The sequence below is a fragment of the Aspergillus ochraceoroseus genome (genome assembly GCF_002846915.1).
Source record: "Aspergillus ochraceoroseus IBT 24754 chromosome Unknown P175scaffold_8, whole genome shotgun sequence".
In the NCBI taxonomy this organism is placed as follows: domain Eukaryota; kingdom Fungi; phylum Ascomycota; class Eurotiomycetes; order Eurotiales; family Aspergillaceae; genus Aspergillus; species Aspergillus ochraceoroseus.
Genome location: NW_024468483.1, coordinates 795,219 through 809,804, shown reverse-complemented (window position 1 = coordinate 809,804; position 14,586 = coordinate 795,219). Strand labels below are relative to the sequence as shown.

General features: G+C 47.3%; 5 protein-coding genes across 5 annotated transcripts; 3 read left to right on the top strand and 2 right to left on the bottom strand.

The window, feature by feature from the left end:
* Positions 1–180: 180 nt before the first annotated feature.
* P175DRAFT_0535114 (uncharacterized protein) lies at positions 181–572 on the top strand (the record flags this gene model as incomplete). Its single annotated transcript, XM_040900193.1, has 2 exons — positions 181–297; positions 405–572. The coding sequence occupies 2 exons, from the start codon at positions 181–183 to the stop codon at positions 570–572; spliced, it is 285 nt and encodes a 94-aa protein (XP_040749595.1).
* A 1,733-nt stretch (positions 573–2,305) lies between these two features.
* P175DRAFT_0535113 (uncharacterized protein) lies at positions 2,306–3,265 on the bottom strand (the record flags this gene model as incomplete). The annotated part of the gene is made up of 3 exons (XM_040900192.1): positions 2,306–2,329; positions 2,383–2,891; positions 2,953–3,265. The coding sequence occupies 3 exons, from the start codon at positions 3,263–3,265 to the stop codon at positions 2,306–2,308; spliced, it is 846 nt and encodes a 281-aa protein (XP_040749594.1).
* Positions 3,266–7,101: 3,836 nt separating this feature from the next.
* On the bottom strand, positions 7,102–9,542 carry P175DRAFT_0511641 (uncharacterized protein; the record flags this gene model as incomplete). Its single annotated transcript, XM_040898604.1, is given in 10 exon segments — positions 7,102–7,470; positions 7,535–7,716; positions 7,856–7,893; positions 7,956–8,013; positions 8,079–8,132; positions 8,691–8,843; positions 8,953–8,965; positions 8,985–9,137; positions 9,199–9,299; positions 9,476–9,542. The coding sequence occupies 10 exon segments, from the start codon at positions 9,540–9,542 to the stop codon at positions 7,102–7,104; spliced, it is 1,188 nt and encodes a 395-aa protein (XP_040749593.1).
* Positions 9,543–9,724: 182 nt separating this feature from the next.
* On the top strand, positions 9,725–12,605 carry P175DRAFT_0504100 (threonine--tRNA ligase THS1). Its single transcript, XM_040897778.1, has 6 exons — positions 9,725–9,862; positions 9,927–10,371; positions 10,455–10,719; positions 10,772–11,347; positions 11,406–12,075; positions 12,136–12,605. The coding sequence occupies exons 1-6, from the start codon at positions 9,802–9,804 to the stop codon at positions 12,288–12,290; spliced, it is 2,172 nt and encodes a 723-aa protein (XP_040749592.1). The 5' UTR covers positions 9,725–9,801; the 3' UTR covers positions 12,291–12,605.
* Positions 12,606–12,789: 184 nt separating this feature from the next.
* P175DRAFT_0504099 (glycosyltransferase family 31 protein) lies at positions 12,790–14,538 on the top strand. The gene has a single exon (XM_040897777.1). The coding sequence runs from the start codon at positions 12,915–12,917 to the stop codon at positions 14,382–14,384; it is 1,470 nt and encodes a 489-aa protein (XP_040749591.1). The 5' UTR covers positions 12,790–12,914; the 3' UTR covers positions 14,385–14,538.
* The last annotated feature ends 48 nt before the right edge of the window (positions 14,539–14,586 follow it).

Genomic DNA, 14,586 nt, shown 5'->3' with positions numbered 1-14,586 from the left:
GAAACCCCCGACTCAGTGCTCGATTTTCCTTTAGGCTCATTCTAGCCGCTATCTCTTGATATTGAGGTATGGCACAGAAAGTCCGGCTTGTTGTAGACTTATCCAGCATGTATCCACCCAATGGCATCTAGAGATTTACCAACACAACCAACAATCCGAGCCAACCTCTAGTTACACATCATGGTTGCATTGCGATCTGCAGCTTTCGTCTTATGGTTTGCCATCTCACTCCTCGCTTCCGCTGGTGAGTCTCATGTTATCCAACTACGCAGATCCCACGCCCAACATACGGGTAGCGTCCCATAGACCTCCTCGGGACCAACCTAGAAATTTACTCTGTCTCTCTCCCAACGGTCTTCGCTTCTTCCAACACAAACCTCCATACAAAAACCAAACATCCATAGAACTACGCCCACCTAAGCTCCATGAAGCCAGCAACCACGCCTACTGCGAAACATGGCTTATTCCCAGGCCAGCAGCCAGTCTGCTCATGCGTCATTTCGCAACGAGTGAACGTAGATACTGTCGAGCAACAAACAACAATACTGCATGAGGACGAAATAGCTGTCTAGGCACCTTTTTAGCTGAACGGTAAGATACTAGTAGGCAGAAGGTAGTAGTAGGTAGTGCACCAGTACCTCCGGCCTCCCTTTATCTGTCTTTTACCTTCCTTCCTTCCTTCCTTCCTTCCTACCTAACCTCCCAAGGTACCCGATCAGGAGCCATGGAAAGTGAGTTGAGTTGAGCTTGCCCAGGCCATGATTCCAAACTCAATTCACTCATATACTCACTACTGGCCTTGCCTAGCCTGCTCGAAGGGGGTTCTGTCCGCCATCCGTACCTGTATCTTGAATTGAATATCCATCTACACTTACAATCGATAAACAGAACCTATCCACCTACATACATACATACATACCTACCTACCTACATACCTACCTAGATATACCCAGGTTAAGTAGCTAGGGTACTCTGAGCACCACCAGGTCTTGAGTACCAGGCCTTTCACCCAAGAGAATCCGTCAATCTATGTATTTCCCGCGCTACCCTCCCGAAACCCAAGCAATCCCCGGCACTGCAAAGTCAAGTCAAGTCAAGTCAAGTCAACAGGGCCCAGCTCAAGGCCGTGAGCAAAGTAGAACAGTCTATACCGGAGTACTTTACATACTTACATACTTAGATATATATATATATATATATATGGATCTAGAATCTCTGTCTGGGTGAGTCAGTGCCAGTGCCAGTGCCCTGCCACAGAGGAGCATGATGATCAAGTCGGCCGAGAACATGATAACTAACTATGATGAATTGATATACCAGTGAAAGTAACTAGGTATCATTTGCTTGCTTATGCTCTACTACAACTCTGGGTTGTTGTTGTTGTTGTTGATGTTGTGGTTGCGTAGTAGTGTAGTATCTGGATCGTCCACGTATACATAGATAGATAGATAGATAGATATATATATATATATATATGGGTACTTTCTAGATATATAGTGAACTATCTCCCAGTCATTATAGTACTAATGCAACGACAGGGCAATTCTATACGATAGAAATTTACCAGAGTACACGGTCATTCCTAGTCACCACCAGCCTACTCATGATTACGGACAGAACCATTGATACAAGAGCAAAAGAGCAAAGTAGTTTAGGATTTCAACCGGCAAAGAATAATAAATATCATACAGAGAAGCAAGGGAAAAAGTAATTGTAGTTACCAGCTCAAGAACATACCAGGCACAAAACATATACACGCATGCTGTCCAGAAGCACTAGGTAAGAAAGAATTGGAATTAAAAGTCAACCCACATCCAAACGCCTTTTCAAATAAAATATCTTTGATGGTCATTTCGCGGGATCCAACCCGATAAGAGTTTTCGTCAATACAGTACTCCAGAACGACATGGATAGTCTCTGGGGAGAGTAGGACGACAACATCGCGCTCATATGTGCTTTCATGGTATATACGGGGCCGTGATACTTTCCCCAATTGCGGGGCCGCATTGTCGAGGGCATTCGAGCGAGGAAAAGGTTGCATGGATTCTGAAACGTTACAACCGCGGATGGCAAAGCCAGGAATAAAATGCAAGTCTTGTTCAGATCGTTTTTTTAGGGTAGAGCGGCTGGGCGGCCGCGTTGAACAAGAGTCATAAAAAAGGAAATCGATATTTGACTAGCGAAGGTGGGAGGTGTCGAGCACAAGATCGCGAATCGAAACCAAGGGCATGATTTGGACGCACAGGGCAGGATGTATATACATTGAATTCAAAACTCGGGTATATCCCACGGAGGTAAACCGTATTTAGCGTCGATCAGGGTTCGTCACCTGTGTAGAAATTAGTACTGGACAAGCAACACAAACCCCGGGTTGGAACTGACCTGCAAGATGCGACGTGAAAAATCCCGGTCGTCGTCGATACTGCCATTGCTCTGGCGTCTCTGTGCCATAAAGTCGCCGTCAAACCTCGAATCGGACATGGAGTCCTGAGACATGGGCTTGCCGAAACTTTCAGCATTGTTGACATCGCGGAATCGCTGATCGGCGGGATGGCGAGTCTTGAAGCGCCAGAGGAAGAAACCCGCCCCAATCATAGCGCAGAGTCCGACAACGCCAACAACAACTCCAGCAGCAATGGCCGCAGTATTAGGTCCGGATTTTTCTTCGGCTTGTGCACTGGCTTGAGTGGTTTGACTGGACACCGTCTCAAACACTGTCTGTCCTGCTCCTGATCCTGTGCTAGTAGACGACGACTGGCTGCTAGTATTATCGGAGTCGGTGGTTGTTGTCGACGTACCATTGGCCGTGGAGGTCGAGCTAGATGGAGAGTAGTATTCAACGCTAGAGGTGAGACCCGTTAGGTAGACAGAAAATGCGTTATCACCACCGCCTATCAAGTTATTAGCATGAGATCAATAGGCTTCTTCAGGCGCCAGGAAAAAGAAGCATACACATCACAACTGGCCAGGCCGCGCAGGGGTCATTGCATTGGGAATCTTCCACTTTGGTGGATTTCTGTGGGATCTTGTTTCCACAGAGACATACATTCCCAGAATACAGACCAAAAACGGAATAGCCTGCTTTGTAACATAGATCAAGACAATATCCGTTACTCTGGTATGTATAACTGCCTTGACTCTTCAGGGGTTCTGAACTGGAGAAGCATCCGACTTCTGTTTCCTGTTGGGCACTGACAGAAGGGAGCCCAGCTATGAAAAGAAGGGCGGAGGTTGCGAGGACCGAACTTAAGCTGATTGACTTCATATTCGAATGTGCTTGTTTGATGGGAAATCGGGGGATTGGTTAAACAATGGATAAGGGACGACCCGCGTAACCCTTTTGATCCTCGGAACAAAGTTGCACAGTCGGTTCCCTTGGTTGATAGAGCCGACCAGGATGGGACGACAGGACCGTCGCTGATGAGATATATCGACGGTCGGAATTAAGGAAACCGGGTGAAACTGGCGAAAGAAGGTGATGAATAACGAGTGTTAGGGTTCTGGAGAAACGGTCCCTGGGGTTGTGAAGCGAGAGAGATCCAGTCGTTTCAAGGCCCCTTTCTGAGGGCAGGATATTAATAGGATGGTATAGTCTGCCACCACCACAACAACAACAACAACAACAACAACAACAACAACGAACAGGCTGCAAGAGGTCGTTGTTGAAGTCCAGGTCGGGATGAATGATGAATTGAGTCACTGGAGGAGTTGATATCCTCGATAGAGTGACAGAAAACGAGAGGGACGGGACCCTTTGACGATGAGTAAGGCGAGAGTAATCAAATCAGGGGGGAGAAGGGGGAAGGAAGAAGTAGCAACGAGAGGCGACAGAAAATTAACCAACAACCGAGAAAGGTGCTGGGAAATCAAAGCAGAAGCATAAGAGAGAGAGAGAGAGAGAGAGAGAGAGAGAGAGAGAAACGAGTGTGTCCTTGAAAGGGAGAGGTGGAGTTCAAGGAAGGGGAGTGAAGTGGGAAGAGAGTGAGTGAGTGAGAGAGAGAGAGAGAATAAAGAAAGAGAGAGAGCGCGCGCTAGAGTCAGTGACTGGCGCAGTGAGTTCCCCAGGAAGATTAGAAGCGGAGGAGGAGGGAGTAATCTTAGTTACTACATAGTAATTAGGGAAACGCACTTTGGAATGATTACCTGCTGCCAAGTGTATACAATCTCCAGGATCTCAGGGGAAATAATCGAGTGAAACCGCGTGGAAGCAAAAAAGGAAACAGCAAAACCAAAACATACCCTAGCTTAGTATAAAGAAGGGTTTAGTTTGGTACGACCTTACGAGGTACCTAACAGTCGGGTAATTTACATCCCGTGTACCAGAGGTTTCATCCAATCAGATCTTGCTGTGGGTATTAAATAAGTTGTCCCTCCCAGGGGTCTGCTTATCTTTTTCCGTTTTAGTCAAGACCGGCGGCAGAAACAGCAAGCCGCTAACCTAGAATAGGTTAGAGGTGGCAATTAGACGGGTTGACTACTCGGTATTGTTTAATGAAAAGAGGGGATGATGATAGACAGATAATTCAATCCTGCTGGACCCTCAACGTGTCACCTTTCAATTCTCGGGGATTAATATAGATCAGCATGCGATGGTATTTTATCAAGATTAAAGAAATACAAGACAGTGAGTGTGATTAAGTAGGTAACTTCAAGTACCTGGCGTCAAATGCACCCATGTAAGGAACCTGCATTTATTACCTAACAGTACTACAGGACTCCGTATCTGGCTTATTATGGCTAGTACCACACCTAAAACGCCACACATACAATAGTTCTCCTCTGTCGCAACCTTGAATTTGTCCGGTGATGGCATCATGGATATCCAGAGGCTACTCGAACACTGACACTTCATCATGCTTTTTGCCTCCCACTCGCCTTGACCTTCTCGAGATCTTCTTCGAGGCGCCGCAACTGCAAGTTCAGAAACAGATCACCCACTAGACCAATGATTTCAACGCGAGGTGCCCCCCCCCCCTGACCCAGGCTTTCAAACACAGAGGGCACGGGAAATCGCGCGCGAATTTTCTGCATCGAGCCCAAAAACGAAACAACAAAAGGTTCTGAACAAAATTTCGTTCACTTGATCCTCGAATTATAGACGTTAGTTACAGTTTTCCATGGGTCTATATGACATAATGTATCTTTTTGTTGGGCGGCCACTCCCGGAGTGGACCTTGGATCCCTGCGAACTTTCGTTGAATCATGTTGGCGCTTAAATTTGGACTGCAATATCGATCTTCTAACAGCGTCCGATTACGTATGTGCTACATGCGAGGAGAAAATGCCACAATTGAAGAGTCCAGTCATGACTTCACAAGAAAGACGACCCCAGCGGCGAGGGTGTCTACAGAGGATTCCGGATCGAGAGTCTGGTAGCATGGAAAACATTCTTAACCCAGTTGGCTAAAGAAATCCTTGGGGAGCTGCACGAGCTAACTTTCCAATCGGAATAAACTAATGTCGTTCAAGGGAACTGTGTCTATTTGTTCCTGAGGCTCGCGAGTTCACCGACTGGGAGGCAGATGATCGGACCGGTTAATTTTGTTGATACCCGGTACCCTACTCGAGTCTCGACAAATCTGGAAAGCAAAGTGATTTCACTCAGCGGTTAAGAAAGTAGTCTTGATTCGTGGAAGCTGTATGGGAAGTTCTATTATCTATCGTGGGATTCTTTTTCCTCTCTACCTTGTTTTTTATATTCACACAAGACCTCCCTCAAAACTCGTCGAAGAATGTGTCCCTGGTCAATAGACTGGAATAAAGTTTCTAGTGCGAAATAGAGCAGGCATTGCGAAACGAACAAAAATACCACAGTTTACTAGTAGTATTACAGATTCAACTGAAGCCCTGCGAAGGAAGAGTCTGGACTGCAAACTTGGACTTTAACCGTTGGTCTGGACCAATTCCGTACTCCGTAAGCCCACAGACGTACTCCGTACTCAATCCCACGACCAATTTCCCAAATTCAAGAATGCAAGAATCCTCCGTACAAAATATAAGAACTAGTTTTGGCTGCGCGGGATCGAACTTCCATAAGAACAAAGAAAAAAAAAAAAAAAAAAGCCACACAGCAGCCAGCCATGAGAGGCCAACAGTTAACTAGGTATAAGATACCTGGCTACATAACCTAGTAAGAATCCAGAAATCCCTACCTACCTCATTAATTCAGTGAAAACCCGTCAGAACCCGTCGCTGGCTCAAGCATTACTAGGTACATAGTATAGTAGTACGGGGCACTCGTAAAACAAGCACATCTAAAAATATCCCCCAGGTTTTGCACTATCGTTACTCCGTACAAAGACCAAGACTCCACGGGAAATAGTCAAAGAAAGGAGGGGGACAAAAAGAAGCCGGCTCCAAGCGCCAGTCATGTTGTGTTACTGTACTAGTACCTACCTTGAGTATAAATAACCAGTTGGTTAATTCCTCTGTAAGAAACCAATTATTCGTTTGAAATACTGAGCACAGGGGAAGTACGGAGTAAGTAATCTAGTCAGCTATTATAGGATATCTACTAGGTACTGGCTGATATCCCCAATAGTTACCTACCTAGTGCTGGTTATATATATATTTTTGTGTGTACTTGGTACTCTGTTGCAACAGTCAAAGTTGAGACAAACAAGCACGATTGATATCAAGGAGAAAATCCATGTAATTCCTTTTGGAGCTGAGCAGTCAGTTTCTACCATTTTACAACTGCAACTGCCTTCAATGCCATTTCCTGAAGCTTCTACGTGCCAAGTCCCATCTCAGCTCGATATAGACAATTAAATAGCTAATATAATTTCTACATAATCCATGAGACTGATCCCGGCTCAGATATCCGAGCCGTGAAAGAGACAGAGCCGGAGGATATCATACTTTTAGCCACTGCGCCTCTGCAGGGTCCCAGAAATAATACATGTGACAATAAGCCAGCCACAACCGGCCCCAAAAGAAGATTTCTGCAGTCCGTGCCATCGATTTTTCAACTTCCATATTATCTCCAATAAATGTGCTATGTGTGCCTCTGCTCCTGAATTTCTTCCCTTGTATATGCTCATCAAAACATTTCCATCAAGAAATGGGCATCCTAAACCAGGAAAATTTTCCCTCTGGAGTCTATGGCTTCGGAATATGGAGCGTCTTGCTGACCATGAGGCATCCATGCAGAACAAACAATAGAACAATCGGGTGGAATTCGAAGATGGTGCCTTGAGCAACAACGCCCAGCGGAAGATCTTCTAGAATCCACCCGTTCGATACCCAATAAGCCATCAATGACGCGATCGATAACGTGGTTGGGATGGGAGTCCCTTCAAAATATTTGGATTTGCCTGTCTTATCCTTTGGCAGAACGGCAGCAGTCACATTGAATCGAGCGAGACGGGTAAGGCCGCAGAGCACAAAGAACGCGAGGAGTAAGTGGTCGAGGGGAGTGCGGATTCCGATAGCGAATGCCACTGCAGCCGGGGACATACCGAAAGAAATCTAAGCCAAAAAAAAAAAAAATCGTTAAATCGCTTCAATGTATGACAACGGCGATCCCGCCTACCAAGTCTGCCAAAGAGTCAAGCTCCTGTCCCATCAAAGACGACTTGTTCCTCCATCGCGCAATCCTTCCATCCATGAAATCAAAAAAAAGCCCCAAGGGCATCAGCCCGAGGGCAATCCAGATAGCACCGTACTCATGGGGATCCCCGAGGCAGTATCGCATAGATGAAAGGACGGACATGACTGTTATACAATGATTAGTTGTTTTCCCGCAACATTGCTTGTTTAATTGGAATTGAGCTTGCCTCCACAGAGTCCTAGTTAACATGGTCAGCGGGAAAAAGTTTTTCTGGACCGGAGATCAAAAGATTATATGCCATACCGTTGAGTTCAGTAACCAGATCTGCTAGATGCAATGCCCTAGTATAGAAATGGCTGTTAGTGACCTATCCCGCACCTGCCAGGAGAATGCTGAGCCTAACCTGACCAGACTGAAATGGCCAGTCTCGGACGAAAGGAGCATTTTCTGCTTTTCCTGGCCTGCAGAATATCAGCTGAATGCCCTAATCAAGTATTTATCCATCATTATAATGGTCCTAGCGCACCTCCATCTCCGGCCGGCCGGACACCGCTGTTTGTAGACGAGGTCGAAGGCATGGCTGATGTCCGACGAGACATGCTCATTCGGATTGAAGGAAGTAGGGGGTGGTGGGGATTGAATAAAGAGACGAAACTCGGTGCGGCGATAAATTGCCAACGCAAAAGGTGGGAAGAAGAGGGAAGAAATAATGAGCAAGCAATTGCAGTTTGAAGGAGGAAGTCTGTTGACACATGCACGTGCAGATTCTACCCAGTTGTTGGAACCAGCGTGACCAGACGTCATTCAACATTGTAAGTTGGCAGTGCTTGGCTGCGCCACTCACTAGCCACAGTTTTACCAGCCCCCCGAGGATCGGTGAGTACTCCGTAGAAATTACAGTGCAAATTTACGCTTGTTTTCTGAGCGACAGCAGATTATATCCTTTGTGAACTTACATATTTAATAGCAGCAAATTTTCCATAGGATGGACCAAGAATTATCGAGACAAAAGGTTCCTGCAGAATTTCCATTTTCCCATAACGCCGTAATAAGACAGGACTAGGCACAGACAAAGGGGCTATCTAACGTCGGAAGCCTCCACGAGGTCCTCCCCGTCCGCCTCCTCTAGAAAAGCCACCGCTACCACCACGGAAGCCTCCAAAGCTTCCACCCCGAGGACCACCACGGCCTCTTGGGGCGCCGCCGCGACCACCTCGGGGTGCACCACGTCCACCACGCCCGCCGCGCATACCTCCACGAGCACCACCGATAGTCTTCTTTGGTTTGGAACCTAGATGGTTGTTAGAGAAAGCGCATACTAAGAGCTGGTAGTGATTTGATGTTTTACCTGGTGGGGGCTTAGGCTTGGGAAGGAACCTATGGTTAACGAGTTAGTAAACGATCGCAATAACACTCCAAAGGATTTAGAAACTCCGTACTTTTCAAGAGGAAGAAGCTTATCACCGCCAATAAAAACCTTGTCACCAGGCTTGAAAGAGGTTGCGACAATTCCTTCTTGCGGTTTGATGGTGAAATACACCTGGTTGATAGGGCCCAGGATTTCGTCGACCTTGCCAATAGGGGTCTATCAGCGATAAACATTAGTATATAGCCCGTCCAGAAACGAGGTCTTCGTAATATTATACCTTGTTCTCCAGATAAATGGGGGCGTTGAAGTACGGGATCTTGGGGTTGATCGATTCGCAAACCATTTCGCCTTCACAGGCGTGCATGAAAGTACCCATCTCTAACACTGAATTAGTGGATCTCCCTTCCTCAAAGAAGCCTGATATGTATAATTTACCTAGCACCTGATCTGGGGGTCCATAGGACTGCTGCTGGAAACCTCCACGGCCTATCCGAAGAAATTTTCGTTAGCTCTACCCAGAACAATCTTCGACATCAATTGCGACTGTTGCTCACCTCCACGGCCACCAAAGCTTCCGCCACGGCTAGAAAAGCCACCACGACCGCCTCCGCGAAAAGACATATTGACTCTTAGGTTGTTTTGATAGACCTGTTGCGGAGTGAGCGCGGAGAAGTTTTCAAATGGTGGGAAGCTCGAAAGGGTAAAGTGTCGCTAGCCGCAAGGGCAGTTTTCGGTCACGTGCTTCACCGCCTTCCGAATGATTCACAGATTTGAGTCAAAAGAGCGTTTGGGGATACTGAGCAGTCCCCCGTTACCGCTTCACTCCCAATTCCCTCTGCTCATATTCCTAGATCGTTGCTCGAGGCTGCGGGATACAAATATGGCTTCTGAAAGCCCGAAGGATTTGCCTGTTCGGCCCGCAGAGGGCGCGAAATCCGCAGGTAAGTCCTATCCCTACCCCGCCGAATGCTGCCAGAACCCCTCCTAATGAGTCAATTGCGCCAGGTGTCGACTCACTCCCTGACTTTATGGTTGAGCGCAATAATCTATTCGAAGACCTCTGGCAGGAACACCTTGAGGAACTGAAGAACAAGCCGCATCCCGAAATAAATGTCACCCTTGAGCTTGGCGACGGAAATACCTCCAGCATCCCTGCGAAGGCTTGGGAAACCACACCAGCACAGCTGCTCAAGCATGTCCCGAAGGAACTGAGCGCCAGTATCGTTATTGCTAAGGTAGATGGGAAGGAACTTTGGGATTTGGGTCGTCCCCTGGAGGGCGACTGCACTGTTTCTTATGTTCCCTTCGAGGACCCCGAGGGTAGGGAGGTTTTCTGGCATTCTAGCGCTCACTGTCTAGGCGAAGCTTGCGAATGCGAGTTTGGATGTCTTCTTTCTCATGGACCTCCCACCCCCCAGGGTTTCTTTTACGATATGGCCATGCCCGAAAAGTAGGTATCATGTCATGTGCTCTGAATCTTATTGAAATGTGAAAGAAAAAAAAAATTCAACCCAAATGCTAACATTAGCACAGCCGTGTTGTTAAAGAGTCGGACTGGTCTACCCTTGATAACAAGGCGTCTCGAATCTTCAAGGAGAAGCAGAGCTTTGACCGATTGGAAGTTACCAAGGAAAACCTCAAGAAGATGTTTGCCTATAGCAAGTACAAGCTACATTACATCGACAAGCTTGTTACTGGAGAAAAGAGTACCGTGTACAGATGTGGTACCCTAGTTGATCTCTGCAGAGGTCCTCATATTCAAAGCACTGGCAAGATCAAGACATTTAAGATCATGCAGGTACGACACGACTTTCAGATTTGCAAGAGGAAGAATGCTAACTCCGTAACAGAACTCTTCTGCATACTTCCTTGGTGATCAATCCAACGATTCTCTTCAGCGCATTCGTGGAGTTGCTTTCCCGGATAAGAAACAGATGCAGGAACACCTGAAGTTTTTGGAAGAGGCTGAGAAACGCAACCATTTGAGAATCGGCAAAGAACAAGAACTTTTCTTCTTCGATGAGGTTTCTCCGGGATGCCCTTTCCTGCTTCCCAATGGTACCAAGATTTTCAATGCACTCCAGACACTTCTTCGGTCCGAGTACCGCAAGCGAGGATACCAAGAAGTCCAGACTCCCAACATGTATGATGTGGGAATCTGGAAGACTTCTGGTCATTGGGCTCACTACAAGGATGACATGTTCAAGCTTGATGTTGAGAAGCGGGAGTGGGCCCTTAAGCCCATGAACTGCCCCGGCCACTTCGTTCTCTTTGGCCACCGCGAAAGAAGTTACAGGGAGCTTCCATTGAGAATTGCGGACTTTGGTGTCTTGCACAGAAATGAGGCATCAGGTGCGCTGAGTGGTCTCACCCGGGTTCGCAAATTCCAGCAAGACGATACCCATATTTTCTGTGCTCAGGACCAGGTTAGTATTGAATATGTGTTACTCGAAGATAGTATACGGTTTAGCTAATACCCCAAAGATCGAATCCGAAATTGCGGGTCTCTTTGACTTCCTGCAATCTATCTACGGTCTTTTCGGCTTCACTTTCAAACTGAAACTCTCTACTCGTCCCGAGAAGTACCTTGGTGAGCTGTCGACCTGGGACTACGCCGAGGAGCAGCTAAAGAAAGCCATGACCAAATTTAAGGGCAAGGACTGGATTATCGATGAGGGAGACGGTGCATTCTATGGCCCTAAGATCGACATCACAATTGCTGACGCTCTCAAGAGAGAGTTCCAGTGTGCCACCATCCAGCTTGACTACCAAGCTCCTATTAACTTCAAACTTGAATATATGGCTGGTGAAAAGGGCCAGTCTGCTGGTGATGAGAAGAAGCCGGAAGGTGAAGCCAAGTCCAACGAACCTGGAGCCGGTCGTGCCCGACCCGTTGTCATCCACCGTGCTATCATCGGTAGTTTCGAGCGTTTCTTGGGTATCCTGATTGAACATTTCGGCGGCAAGTGGCCATTCTGGATCAGCCCTCGCCAAATTCTCATTGTCCCCGTCATGCCCTCGGTGAACGACTATGTCGAAGAGCTGCAAGAGATCCTTCGTGGAGACAAGCTCAATGTTGATATTGATATCAGCGGAAACACCATGCAGAAGAAGATCCGCACTGGACAGCTGGCACAGTATAACTTCATTTTTGGTACATGATCCCCCTTTTTGTTTCGCTCTTTCCCTCAATACAACGCTAACCGTGAACTAGTTGTTGGTGCCCAGGAGAAGGAGAGCCGTACTGTCAACATCCGTAACCGGGATGATCCCGCCACCCAGAACAAGGGCATCATGGTCCCTCTTGAAGAGGCTCGCGAGAAGCTTCGGGCTTTACGTAAGGAGCGCCGACTGGTCAACTCTCTCTAATTTTGCTTCCCGATTCTGTTCCTCTTTTCCCCAACATTCCTTATCCAAGACCCTGGGGATTGAGGATTGCAACCACGTTATATTATATGAGCCATATGGGCTGCCAGCAATATAGTGGTGTGGTGGTGTTTCTGGTGTTTCAAAATTAGGGAAGAAAATAGGAAGAACCAGACCATGAAGCTATGAAGGAGGGGGAAATTCATTATTGACGTATTTCTAGCCATGCATTGAGATGTAGAAGACTTTCATCGTACCTGTTGATTCCTGTACATATCCGAGTAGAGGGTTTCTCCTGTGTAACTATTTTTAACTGTGCCCGTTTTCTCTTAGTATACTAGTACCTATATCTGATCAGCCCTAAATTTCTCTATAGTCTCGCAACGATTTGCTGGTCAGAACTACACCTACCAATCACATCCGTGCTGGTGGACCACTATTTGTTTCATTCTCGTCGGAAGCGCTTCCTACAGGGAGAAAGAAGGATAGCACCAGGTGGTGGGAAAAGAAAGGGGAAGATGAACTAAATCTTCCCCCCTGCTTTTGAGGTAAAACATGCGGGTTGGATCGTATCGTTCCTATGATCAAACTTGATTGACCTGTTCACATTCTTCCGTATGCGAAGCGATGGTGCAGCAACTCCGACTGCTCCTTCACCACCCATTCCAGCAACGCATATTCAGATCCTGGAAGATTTTAACCTTCATTGCTGGGTGTCTTTTTGGCTGCATAGTTTTGCTAACTTATACAACTACCAATGAATTCGACTCTTTCTCTGACCCTGGACTTGCTTCCAGCTTCACAGCCAAGAATCTCAGCTCCTGCTTCGTCGACCTGAACCTCCTCAGACTCCATGCCTACAATTCCTCTTCCATCGACTATGCTCGACTCAACATCGCTGTTACACGAACTGATAACTTCACCGCATTTGCCGATTCCCTAGACGTGCCTCTCCCCACGTACCACACCGTCCGATTAGATATCGAAGCTAGCCGCGAAGCCCAGTCGGAAGAAACATGTGCAACCTCGGTGACCATTGAGGCTCCTGCAGTAGTCGCGCGACCGGACGCATCCCACATGCTCTTCGGCGTTGTGACATCTCTGGAGAAATTGGAGGATTCCCTGGATGCTTTCGCCCATTGGGCAGGTAGCACCAATGCCCGGATCATGGCTATAGTTGACCCAGGCAACACAGAGACAAGACAACGGATAGAGCAGCGAGCGAACGAGCTGCACATCCGCCTGACGATGGTTCAAAATGAAGACACACAACTGGACCAATATTTCTCTCTAGTCCGGATTCTCTACCAGCACCGGGACCATTCGACCCAGTGGGCAGTTCTAATTGACGAAGACACATTTTTCCCCTCGATGAAAAACCTGGTCGATCGACTGGCGTCCTATGATTCGACGCTACCACAATATATTGGAGGATTGACGGAGGACCTGGCACAGCTGTACGGTTCAGGGTACATGGCGTACGGCGGAGCCGGAGTGTTCCTTTCCATGCCACTTCTCGAGGAGCTGCAGCGTGTATTTGAAATGTGCTACTCCTTTCAAAGTGAGGGCGACCGTATGCTTGCTTCGTGCATCTACGCACACACAAACGCAAAGTTCACCTGGGAACAGGGGCTCCACCAACTAGACCTCCACGGGGATGCCTCGGGCTTTTTCGAGTCCGGTCGTCCCCTACCGCTCTCCGTGCACCACTGGAAATCATGGTTTCACGCTGATATGGTCGCCCTCGGCCGGGTTGCTGATATCTGCGGCGACGAGTGTCTGCTTCGCAGATGGCACCTATCGGGGGAATGGTTCCTTGTCAACGGATACTCCATCATTCAGGATGCGACATTGTGGAATAACCCGCGTCCTATGGAACAGACATGGAAGAAGAGCAAATACAAGGGATCTGATCCATTTGCCTATAGTCTCGGCCCGTTGCGACGCCTAGACCCAGACAAAGTTTCTTTCCGGTTAGTGGATGTGGTTCAAGAACTTGACCAAGTCCGACAAATATATATGTTTAATGAGACGTCCGACAAGCCTCCGCAGGTTCTGGAAGTTGTGTGGACGGTGAAATCCGAGGATGGAGACTGAATGTCCCTCCCTCACTTGCCTTTCTTCTACTGTTTATATTTTCTATTTTTATTTTCACATCAAATCTGTGGATTCTAATTCTGGACCCAATTATATATACAGTGTATATAGCATGCATAACTTATAGAAATAAACCTAATCCGAATGGGCAACATCAGGCATCAGGAGTCATCAGGTGATATCAGACATAAATGACATCGTC

Bases quoted from the DNA above. Each gene is read 5' to 3' on its own strand.
- P175DRAFT_0504100 (XM_040897778.1), top strand. From the start codon at position 9,802: ATGGCTTCTGAAAGCCCGAAGGATTTGCCTGTTCGGCCCGCAGAGGGC. The intron at 10,372-10,454 runs GTAGGTATCATG...ACATTAGCACAG, and splicing joins GATATGGCCATGCCCGAAAA to CCGTGTTGTTAAAGAGTCGG. The intron at 12,076-12,135 runs GTACATGATCCC...ACCGTGAACTAG, and splicing joins ACAGTATAACTTCATTTTTG to TTGTTGGTGCCCAGGAGAAG.
- P175DRAFT_0504099 (XM_040897777.1), top strand. From the start codon at position 12,915: ATGGTGCAGCAACTCCGACTGCTCCTTCACCACCCATTCCAGCAACGC.